Raw genomic sequence first — 12,664 nt, 5'->3', positions numbered from 1 at the left:
TTCCAGTAAGCAAAAAAAAAAAGTTTTTATTTTTTAAACTTTTTTTTTGTAGCCTTTAACACACACACACACACACACACGCACACACACACACGCATACGCATACACACGCACACACACACACCCGCTGAGGATCTTAGCCCGCACACACACTCAGACCTCTCACCCCCGCGTCATCTCCCCTCAACCCAGTTGCTTGGCAACATGCTCCTGTGATAAGGTTGGCTGGTGGCGAACTGGGAATGTCAAACGCAGGCCTGGTTTTGTCAGAACTGGTTCATTAGCCTACCTATCTGACCACTGGTGCTCGAGCCTACATGTAACTTCAGCCAAGTTTTTCTCTTTTTAGGTTGGGCTCTAAGCACTGGTGCTCAGTTTTACTAGCACAGCTCTGTCATACTAGGACACCTATATATATATAATTTTCTTATGAAAATATTCTTTTATCTTCTGCAATATCCATGTAGCGATGATCCCTTTATATTCAACAGTTATACGCAGTAAGTTGCAAGTTGCTGTGGTTCGAACACAGTAAGTTGTTCAGCCCCATGCAGAACCAACAGAGAACAAAATTGCAGACAGGGAGCAACAACAGTTGCAGTTGTTTAGTGGTTTGTGGTGGTGGATGACAGCCAGTATTTGAATATAATTTTGGACGTCTGCTACTCTTGTATACATGACTGCACATCCTGCAGTTGCCATCATTGCGTCAGACTGCTTTCCTAAAAGAAAAACAAAAACAAAACAAAAAACCAAACTAAACAAAAACAAAGCCTTAACTAAAGAAAATCCACCACATGTATAATTGGTTGAGTGGAATATTCAGCACTGTGAACACTTTGCTGTGGTTGTATAGTTGTAAAGATTTGCTGTTTTGTCATTGAAATGCTTATTTGGAAAAAACTGTGATTAATATCCATTGCAGGTATTATCCTCTCCAGTCTGACTGCAGTTAAATTATATTGTAGACTATCATCCCCAGATGATGCATTAATGTGCTATCGAGAATGGACAATGTGTATTTAACAATGAAATATGCATGAAAGCATCATTTTACCTCCAGTGTTCTGAGCTTTAATACAGCACAGTATACAGTAAAACTGAGTGGTTCTCCCCACTTTAACTTTCAGTTAAACATCAGTTTTCAGTTTTGTTGACTGATAGAATCAATAATATTTCACTCTTTCAGCACCAAATCATCTCTAAGAATCGTGGATCCACGCCTGTTGTGCAATTTAAATGCCACGGGCAACAGCTCTGTCAACATCTTTTTAGATGAAACTTTCTTGCTGATGGCTCACAGTCATGAATCTACTTCAGACGTCTCGCTAAGAAACGCTCTGTTGAGAGATTGTCCTGGCAAGTAATGGTTTGTCACTCAGGCTCTCTCGGACATGCCAGAGCGAAAAGCCAGAAGAAGGTGTGGGACTCATGCTAGTCTTTGCACAGTTGGGGGTCTTTATTGCAATGCACTGTTTTCTTTCTCGGCAGCCACCAGTGTACGGGGCTTGTGCTGTGTAATTCATAATGCTTTTGTGAAAGGTAGCAGGGTTCTACAGACACTTATTCATTATCGTTTTTTTACACAAAGGAAAGTGCGGCTGCTGTCGACAGCACTGTTTCATCTGGCAGTGATTAATTTGTCTGTGAACATGTTGACAGGCCTCTGTTGGCGAGTTGCTCTGTCGAGCCTTGAACTGTGTCAGTGGCTACTGTTGTGCCAACTTCACTTTTCTTAGGTGGTCCAAATTTTAACAGAACACACACAAACCTTTTTTCCAGGCTGTCTGGATATGTGCAGAAAAAATAGCAGTGTGCGTTATCCTCTGAGTATTTTGAGCACTATGATTATGCATAAAGCTCGGTGACAGCGGTTGTGGTTGTTCCATGGATGAAGTGACATTGTTAGATAGGTAGGTAGGTAGACAGTTATTTATTTGTCATAAAGGAGGAGACCTGTGAAATCTTTTAAAATACATTATTATATGAGGCCATTTTACTGGAAGAATAACCATTAATATATTCTTTTCATTTGTAAATGAAGCCTTAATACTCCCATGTACTGTAGGACACAGTGTCTCATTATGAGACGAAATAATAAAGTTGACATCTTATGAAAGCAATAACTCACTTCAGGGTCTGAAGCATATGAACATTATATTACAGCTGATGCACAGACAGTGGTTGGTTATCCACCTACATAGACATGGTATATATCTACAGCACTGGGCATGTTATATGTGTGCTCTTACTTTATATTAAAGAGGCAAAAATCTTATATACGAGTATATGAACAAGTGCTGTTACTATGACAACCATACATTACATTATTGTCCTGAGTATGAATAACTCTGTGACGTCCAGTTGCTTTCGTAAATGACTGCTAAAAGAATCGTTTTAGTCACAGATGATAAAGTTGTGGTATGATATAATGGGCAGTAGTATACTGTAGTAGCCCACCTAATGTGCACGTCTGAGATGTTTTTAATGTTCTGTGTATTGGTGAGGCTCCTGCTTAATAACATCCTTATTTTAATCTGTTCTTACATTAATTAGCTCTTGCATAAGATGAAAGCGTTTTTGTGTCACAGAAAATAGATGTTTTCCAACACACTGTCCTTGAATGATGAGTATAAGCAGGCTTTAATTAGATGTAATATAGAGGACAGCTGATCATGTCCTTTTTTGTCTGGGAATACTTTTATATCCATTAATTTTAAAGTAGTTGGGCACTGTGTGTGTTTCATAACTCTGCATAATATGGCAGAAGCACATATAAAACATGTGACACAGAAATACTCTTAAGGTTTTCAAAGGAGCATCAGTGACCGTGTCTTCATCACCTTTTTGTTGGCAGCATATCACCCTGGACAGCTACATTCCCTGCCTGACGGATCTGTGCAAGGCATTGTGGGAGGTGATGCTGAGCTACCACCGCACCATGCAGTGGCACGAGGAGCACGACAAACAAGAGAACACACCCACTCCAGGTAAGAGACTATCCCTAACAAACCCTATGAGTTTTTCTGAACAAATTTATAATCAGCGGCACTACTCTGTTTGTTCTGATGCAGCATCTCAGCTGAGTGCAGCTACAGATTCAGAGATAAAAGATGTGTGTACCAGATCCCACAGAGGGCGCACATGACTTCCACACTGCTCACACCTTCTGTCTTGCACAAGCTAATATTTGGTGCCTCAAACGCTCCTTCCCTTTTTTTCATTTTCACTCCCCAAATCTCTCTTTGTCACCTGCTTTCTCTCTGTAGTTTTTCATTTAGAGTGTCTCATAAAACACCAAAACTGCTCCCTATACCCCAAGCTGAAAAAGTAATTCACAGATTCAAGTCTACAATGACTTTGTGATATTGGGGTCAACATTCTCCACACTCTCATTTGTGCCACACGTTTATTGGCTGTTTGATTTCAATATACAGTAAGTTTACAGCTTTATAGCTCACAGAAAAGAATAGCTGAGCCATGGTGTATGAGAAGTGAAGAGAAGAAAGCATTGAATGTGTGCTGGTGCTTCAGTGCAGCACGTAGTGTAGTGTAGTGGTACGGACACTGAAGTGGCACATATTTTGCAGCATTTATTAAGCTTTTTTCAGTGCAGAGGTCGTTGAATGAGTCAGTAGCAGAATAATCACTTTTGGTTGTCATTGGTAAAACACCTCTCTGCAGCAGCACAAAGAGATGTGCATTGTATTTTTACAGTTACAGCTTTAAGGTTATACCCCACTGATAATGCAGTGTTTTGTATGCATTATGTTTGCAGCATTATCAGATTTAAATTGGGTTAACTGTCTGTACTAATCACATGAATACAAATTATATTTACACATTATTGAATTTACATGGCAGGATTAGTGTGAGCCAGTGGTATGGCTTCAAGGATAAATATATGTACAGGTGATAAATAATGAATGGTGTATGTTTTTTCTTATGGTAATGTGTCATGTGTGACTTTGAGTTTGTTCTGTTTGCAGGCCAATAGAAACAAGTGTTTCCAATCGAGCTGTAGCAGTTAATAATGAATAACTTAACACAAATGGACAACAGTGAGATTAGAGTAAAATGATCTAATTCATAATACGTAATTGATGTTGTCTGCAGTGACCCTTTTTGACCTTCCAGTGTCATCTAGACTGGCTTTTATCATTTCAGGAAAGAATTGTTTTAGTTTTTTTTTTTTTTTTGACAATAACAGTATAAAGGACACTGACTCCTCCCCTGGAAACTAACTGCACTCAAGTTACAGCCCATTAAGAACAGCAAGACGGCAGTGCACCACATCTGTCCAAACCCAAAGCTTATGTCTGGATCAACAAGTGTGTTGCTGCTTCTATCCATCCTGCCTCCAGTCAGCCGCCAGATGTGAAAACATCAGCCTCGTGAAGCTCTGTTGTCAAGGCAATACATACTTTGTGGTTTAGCAGTAAGCTCCACAGGAAGTTGAATTTCTTACCGGTGTAAGAAAAGAAGCCATGGTGGATTTGGTTTATAGCACTTCTTACCTCATCACTGTTACGATCATTTGTCTTGCCGTAGATGGTGTCAGATATTAGCTGCAAATGGAGGGCTGTCATATTAGCTTGTGCCTTCCTGCACCATATTGAAAGATAGCTCATTTCCATTTTCCATACTGTACTGAATTCATTAGGCGAATGGATGAAGAAACCAGGGGGTCCTGAATTGTTGTTGACATGTTAAGTCCTCAGGATCCTCCTTGCAGGGGAAAGGACACACACCACGTTTCCTTTCATGAGCCCCATCTATCATCTCACTATTTGATTGGCTGTCACCTCCGTTCTCCGTGTAAAGGTGTCCCCGACCCTGGCTCTGTCCTGGCTTTCACCTTTCTCTCTTTATCTCTGTGTGTGTGTGTGTGAGTGTGTGAGTGTGTGTGTGTGTGTGAATAGTCCATCAGAGTAGTGATTTACTATACAAGCTTTGTCTCATTTGTCGAAGAGTATTTTACAGTGACAGTGACCCCCATCTCACACAAGAGGCTTAACAGTCACACCCACTGAAGATCACTCTCTCCCCCCTCTGTCTGTCACACACACACACACACACACACACAAGGACAGACACACCTCTCCCCTCATTAAGAAAGCAAAAAGGGTATCCCATTGAATTTAGAGCTGTGGCCACTTGATATATTGAGCAGGTCAGTCTAACGTTTCAGTAATTAATCTGACCACTTGATGAAAGGAAAGGTTGTTTCAGGAAGCAAAATGGACCAGGGTCATATCCCTACCTGACAGAATGGATTTGCGCCAGAGCACACACCCTGTCATGCTCGATCAGCACTGATGGCCGTCAGGCGCAGGGGTCGCTCCGAGTGTGTGAAAGCATTTGACTGTGTGAGAGTAAATAACCATGACCAGTGCGTGTATCTGTTACATGTTCACTCAGAGTAGGAGCGTGAACCATGCAGACTAATATCGGAATGTATGGTAGCTGTCTGCTCTGCCGTGATAAAGAAAACCATCGGTTTTCAGCACTCGGGCTGAGAATTGGCCTTCACACCTCATTAATGTTCAACATAGTAACATAGCATATAAATGAAACAAGGCAGCATGCTATGTGAAATAACCTATACCAGTACATATTTGTAACTTGTTTTATTTTTGACTGATCCTTTTCATTCTATTTTCTATTCATGCAAATCTCCCTTCCTCTGAGTCAAAATGACATAGCACCGATCTAATCATATACAGTAATTGGATTTATTACAAGCCCTTCAAATGCATCTCTTTTAAAGGGCTTTCAGGTGAGAACTTACATATACAGTACAATGTACATAACTACCAAACCTTTCAACACATTAAGGTTGATATGTGAATTAAAAACAGCATCATTTTATATGCTCAGACTGCACCGAATCACCACTGAATAAAGTAATTAAAAATCCACATGGTGACACGTGTGATGGAATGTAATCCCCTGACGTTAAGTGGGATATATTAACCATGTGGTGCAGTGCAGTTGGGCCAGTGTTTTCCAACTGTGCAGAGCTGGTTTCCAAAAAAAAAAGTTTGTTGTATAAAAAACGTCTCAGCCAGTCTGCATTTTTGAATTTAATTTTCTTATTATTTTTTTGGCATCCTTTAACTCACTGTCATCTGTGGGAAATAGCAGATAATATTTTGAATCCCATTTACAGTGATGAATGTCATGCCATGCCAATACAGTGTGATGAAAGAGCCACGGCTTCCATTTAGATTGTGTTATTATAATATTCAGAAACCAGGAGTCAAGTTTTGACTTCTCTCTTGCTAAACTTTCACAGATTTATGCTAAGTCATGCACAGGCTGCTGTTTTATGAGTCATAGTTTGAAAGCAGTGGGGAGCTAAGGCCCCTGTGGTTGTTTGTCATGTGAGTCATCAAGAACTCCGTTACCCACACTGCCACCAAAGGTCAAACACTGGTTATCACCTCCGGATTTGCAAAGGGTGGCTTTCCCTATCATTTAGTTTTTCCTCCCTCTCTGTCGTAACACTTTTTAATAACCATTATTAAGGCTTTCTCAGCAGTTAACCTGGGGAGGCTGTCCACACCCTCACCAGGTCAACAGTGGGAGACTGTAGTGACACGAACTACAGCAACAACAGCAGAGTATGGGAAACTAATGGTGATTATAGTTGTTGGTGGAAAAGGAACTAGTGAAAAAAAATACTGTTAAACTGTTAAATAGAACAAAAATGTTATAGATTTAGAAATCTTTAGAAATCTGTAAACCATCACATACACTGTACCCTTAATATGTTTTATTAAAGAGAGAGAGAGAGAGAGAGATGAGATTTTAGTTTAAAACCAGTTGAACCTCAACCAGAGGCTCTGTACAGGACTAATCATCAAACGGCTGGAAATTTTGAATAATGATTCTTCTCAGTCATAATTCATTCAAACCTAACCACACAGACAAGATACACATATTTTCAGATTTGGTGTAAACTTACACTTTCTGACATTGTCGTTATGTCTATTGTCCATCGCAAATAAACACCCTTAAATCTGCTTAGAAATCATAGAAAAGGACGCTCCTTAGAACTCCAGAACGATTAATAGTTAGTTTGAAGTTTTGAAGAGTAGAGAACTCTCATTTTTAGTAATGAGAGTATAGTTCAATATTAGTAAATACTACAGTATTTATTAGTAGGCAGTTGGTTACTCCATTAACACATGGAGCCATACTCTTTCTGGCACACCTATAGCTCTCACTTTTGTATCATCAGTTAATCAATCACAACCTTTACTCTCTCACCTTCGTCAGCTTTCGCAACCTTTTATTTTGTATTCTCCAAATTTTCCTGTTCTCTCCTCCTCACACACTCATACTCTCACTACTGACCCTGTGCTCATTAAATGAAACCCAGATATGTCAAGCTGTCATGTCACGATGTCCCCCGAGCTCTCTGTTCTTTTGCCTTTCAGTGAACGATGCAATTGTTTTCAGTTCTGTCTCTATTAATGACTCAAATTACAGCCAGTATTTTAGGGGTCCCAAAGACAGTGTTTAAAAGGGCACTCATTGAAATTCCTAGACACTGTCACAATGTCATTTTTAGAAATCCCGACTAGTTTTGGCTGTAACATGACAGCAGTGTCTGTGCAGGTAATATGAAAGGATGGGAATTTAAAATGCATTATGAGCTCACTCCTCAAGTAATGGAAGAAATCTGAGATGAATAAGAACGTATTTCACATAAATACCAAGGAAACCCAGAAGGTTTATCGCTCATGTCACATCCATTTCTGAGTGTGATGATTGTAATCAGCAGGTGAGTGGAGAAGATAAACGTACATGATAGCGAAGTGCAGCGGTATTCTTGCCAGCCAGAATTTAAACTTGATCAACTGTTATGAAAGTGATATCGCCAAACAATCGTACTTGTTTAGTGCTCAATGTCTGCTTGGATAGAGGAGAGGCTGTCAATCTCCCTAGGGATAAAACCATGATAATAACCGTACGACCATGATGCTGTTCATGAAACAGAGTTCATGGCTTGACGCACTCACAGGATTACTCACAAAGTTTTACTGGAACTGTCTTACTGTTGGACATGGCAACAAAGCTTGTATTTAGCCGTTAAGATTTGTTTTTTAATGCAAGTGCGATAATTTGATTAGTAACAGATGCAGATAATGAAGATTTATGTAGAAAACGTCTTTATACAAGTTGACTTGTATTTGTTTGGACTTAATGATAGGATAGACTTCTTGTTAAGCACCATGTCTTCTTGAACTAATCTTAGACATGGGCTTACCCATTAATAATGTTTAAGGGAAACCCATTGTTCTGATCTATTGCAACAGATAAAACTTGACAGGAATTCCTCTTGAGGATTTTTCTCTCTTTGGTGTATTGAGCCTTCTGTCAGAATCCATATTGAGGCTGAGCAGATCCTTTGTACCGATAATTGCATGCCTCAGAGTACGATTAACACGGGTCCTGTGGGTAAAGTGTTGGTCCGCATGCAGACTGATAAAAAGGAACAATAGAGTCAGAAAGGCAAACTACGCTGCATAGGACAGTTCTTCTTCTGCTTTGTTTCTAAGAGAGAGGTTGGTAGGGATGCTGGTCATTAATGGATGATTGCTAAATCATTATGAAGAGAGTACACCACCAATTTAGTATTGTACCCCTGTAACACTGTCAGAATCACTACGAGCGTAGCAGCAGTGATCAGAGCTCGTGATATGGGCCTGCTGTGAAATATGGAAGGATTTACCCTTCCATATATCAGTACACACCTCAACACCTCACTGTTTCGTACAGGTAAGATCTTCATTTTTTTAACACCTCATGTAGGTGGGTGTAACAAGTCTCAGGAGCGATTCTAGTCTGTGCTTTCTTCGTTTCTTGTCTGTGTCTCTATAAAAGAATACCTGCACACACTCTTAAAGGTTTCTGCGGAGCTTAGATTAATCCTGTTTCATTGATCCCTGCTGAACACTGGCGTCTGAAGTGTTGTACTGGCTTTTTCCCCCAAATGTACACAGTATTTCTTGTATCTTAAGGTTTAGCTTTTCTTTCAACTTCTTGTGATGCTTTTTTTATAGTGTTTTTTTTTTTTTTTTTTTTTTCTTAACAGCACTCTAAAAAATGACCTGACTAACGCTACACTGATTACATCTTGCTTTTGAAACCTTTCTTCAACTGTTCCTGCTCTCTCCTTCTTCCTTCATATTTATATAATTAGATATACACAGAGTGTGGGGGGGGTGTAATAAAATTCATGTTTGTACTGTTTTTTAATGGATATACTTTCTGCTCCAGTGTGTCATTATGAAAACACCCTCACTGCCACTGATGCTAAAGTCAGTGTGACTGTAGAGTTCACTTGTTTTAAAAATAGGCAAAATGGCAAGAGATATTTATCCTCTGCTCAGCTGACAAATACCTCTCCCAGCAGGTCTGGTCTGCAGTGGCTCTGTTTTGACTGCAGCTTGGAGACGTTTGAGTCAAGCTGAGTTAAATTATGTGTTTGTATGGTCAAAGCTTTAGGTCTTTCAACCATCTCGCTGCTGCAGAATAAGAAAAACATTACCCATGATTCATGCCTGTCTCCCTTGTTCTCGCCGACTAATGTGTCTAACATCATCTGGTTTAATGGTTAACGAAGTGCAGTGTTTATGATCTCAAACACAACGAGATCCACACATATTCTGTTAGTGACACATTTACGTTTTTCCTCGGTGCTCTTACACTGAAATCTGAAGTCCAAATTCTTGGAAATTTTTGTCTTTTGAGTGTCTTTCCCATCAATAATCTGCACCCCTTCCCAGCGAACGCCGCACATGGAGATGGATTCACCATCTTGTTTGGTTTGCCTGTAAATATACGTCCTTGGCCAGTGCTTGAAGAATGCTTTTTTTTTTAAACCAGAAGTAAAGGAGGACGTCTTCATAACAGATCCTTCAGCAGAATTTTAGCTTCTTTTTTTTTTTTTTTACTGTGGCTTTTGTCCATGGTGCGATGACTGGAGCTATTTGTTTTTCCCCTGCTTAGAAACTGATGTGGTTGTGTATTTCGACTTGTCACGAGATATTTTATACTGCAATGCCCTCAATGTTAGTTATTAACGACTGAGTTGGTTATCAGGCAGCTGCAGTGGGTGGGGAGGCCTTCCTTCCAACAGATAGAATCAGGTTTGAGGCTCCAGTGTCTACAAGCACCTTCCCTGTTAACGCGTCTTTGAGACACTAAATCCCCAGCAGGAGAGTCGCCCTGCAGCTGACCCGGGCAGCTGGTTTTACTGTAGAATGGAACAGGACCAACAAAATAAGTATCACAGTGTACAAGAGCCCAGGTGTTTTTTTTTTTTTTTTACTGATTCCGCTGTTTTTTTTTTTCATGGATTCTTTTAATTTTTTCCTGTCAAATGTTCAGTCCAGTAACATCCAAAAGGAACATGAACAAGGAGTAATTTATGAAATGATTTAGGATAGATTTTAAAAAAGTATGTATTTAATGTGTAAGTTGTGGCACTTATTCATTTTAAAGGAGGGTTTTCTATGAATAAAAAAAAAAAAAGACACACAAACCATAAAAACAAACATTAACCAGTGGGGTGATCCATGACCGAGATGAGTCTCAGCATTTATCTGTCTTCCTCATACATTAAAGGAATATAATGAGAGATCGACAGCCACCCACTTGTTGACTTAGCAGGCTCGGTGTTGCTGGCTGTCCTGGAAATCCACTTCAAAAAGGGCAAGCAGCTTGAGATTGACTGAAGCAACTTTCAGCTAAAGGAAAATAGTGCAGCTGCTATGACACTATAGCCTCTTCACAACATGCCATTCTATCGGATCGATCAGAGAAAAAAAAGAACTCAAAAGGATATTGAGCTGAAAATAGAAGAGGAAGTATTGTTCACTTGAGATGTTGGTTCCATTGTCTGACAGGACTCAAAACCTTATTTAACTTCCCATCTATTATTGTTCTAATGGTTTCTAGGTCGCTGTCAGTCTTCCCTCTCTTGAGGGACTGTGTGAGCCACGTGCTTTTCAGCTGCTGACTGACAACCACTTATTCTCCAGCTAACATTCAGGCATGGTCTAGCTTACACTGAAGAACTTTTGGCAGAACCAAAGTGGGTCAGATCTGCAGATCAGCTCCATCATATTTCCCTGTTCACCTGAGGAATAACTTTTTTTTTACCATTGTCAAAGGGATATATTTAAGTTGCATCTTGATCAACCCTAACAATAGTCTTTTTTGGCTTTTGTATGAATCCAGGCTTCACTTGCATCCATTCCTTTACCCTTTGAAATACAGCTGGTAAATGAATTCATTTGTGTCGTGTACAAAAAACAGAGACAAACAATTTATAAATGAAATGGATGAGAAGATACAGACTTTTATCAGTTTATTAGGGTTAGGGTTAGGGTTATTATTATTTTGTTTTAAATCCATCTGTGTCTTTGTTTGAATGTTTCTAGACGATGCAGCAGCAGCAGCAGAGTCTGATGAGTTGGTGGTGGACCGCAGCTATGTGAAGAAGAAACTGGAGCATGGACTGACACGGATCTGGCAGGTTTGTAAAGAAGAGTCTGCTTCCCTCTTTCTCTGTCTTTCTCTCTTTGCTTGGTCTGAAGCATGTCTCTTTCTTCCTTTCCACTCCTAGTTTTTCTTTACATATATTTTCTCTTGGATTTCTGCTCAACTCAGCATTGCTCAAGTTCTCCTTCCAAGGATCATCCTGTGCCTCTCATTTCTCTCTTCAGGATGTCCAGTTGAAAGTGAAGGCCTACATCCTGGGGACAGACATGTCTAACTTCAAATACGACGATTTCATAGTGGTACTGGATGTCATCAGCAGGTACACCGCACAGCCAGAGAAGACAGCTCTTCCCTTGTTTCCACTAATTGGTCTTCATTATCTTGCTATCTCTGTCATCTTCTTGTTTTTCTTTTTTCTCTTTCTGAGGATTATCTACTTTGCTTTGCTAGATGAAGAACAATTTTTTGTTTGTTTGTTTTTTTTTATTACTTTCTCTATAGAAGTTGGTAATGTACAATAAAAGACATTTAAAAATACACTGTGTTGGTCTGACAGAACAAAGTCAACAAGAGAACAAACATTTATGTTTAGCCCATCTGAAATTACCAGGTCGAAAGTGTTAACCTAGATTATCATTTGGCTCATTAACACGCTGTTTAAGTTTAAAAATTCACGTCATATCAACATGTTTATCATTTAGATGGAACTATCATATTTGGGGTAAATGCATATGAGAAATTCAGAGAACTCAAGCAAAAAAAAGTAGAGTAGTGAGGTAGAGATTTAGCGGCCTGTAGGTTGTAACAGACGGCAGTGACGGATGACGTTTCAAGGTTACTGCATTATACTTAAAAGAAGAAAATGCTCCAAAGTCAATATCTCTCTCTACCCTGAAGAGTTTCAGTGAGTATTGCAGTGTTTTTCCCTCACTGCTCCTACAGGCTTCAATAAGTATTCCTGGTACATCCACACCCGACTAGGTTTCAGTGGGAAATAGACAGTCTAGCCCATTGTCAGCAGTAAGGTCACTTATACAAAAATGATCTGTCAGATAACGGCCTTACATACCTGAAGGGGATGTCGGAGCTTGAGGAAGCTGTGGTCAGAGGAGAATTGACCATGACTGTGTACAGGTATTTTGAA

General features: G+C 39.7%; 1 protein-coding gene across 3 annotated transcripts in view; it reads left to right on the top strand.

Moving 5' to 3' along the window:
• The window catches only part of vps50 (VPS50, EARP/GARPII complex subunit), a 95,465-nt gene that overhangs the window by 42,393 nt on the left and 40,408 nt on the right, over window positions 1–12,664 (top strand). For all 3 annotated transcript variants that reach the window (XM_022747493.1, XM_022747492.1, XM_022747494.1), the window contains exons 13-15: window positions 2,858–2,990; window positions 11,460–11,554; window positions 11,745–11,839. In XM_022747493.1, coding sequence (XP_022603214.1) covers window positions 2,858–2,990; window positions 11,460–11,554; window positions 11,745–11,839 — 323 coding nt within the window. The remainder of the gene's footprint in view (window positions 1–2,857; window positions 2,991–11,459; window positions 11,555–11,744; window positions 11,840–12,664) is intronic.

Source organism: Seriola dumerili, unplaced genomic scaffold, assembly GCF_002260705.1.
Source record: "Seriola dumerili isolate Sdu_G_001 unplaced genomic scaffold, Sdu_1.0 BDQW01000110.1, whole genome shotgun sequence".
Taxonomy (NCBI): domain Eukaryota; kingdom Metazoa; phylum Chordata; class Actinopteri; order Carangiformes; family Carangidae; genus Seriola; species Seriola dumerili.
The sequence above is the reverse complement of the archived record's forward strand: the minus strand, read 5'-3'. Positions and strand labels throughout refer to the sequence as shown.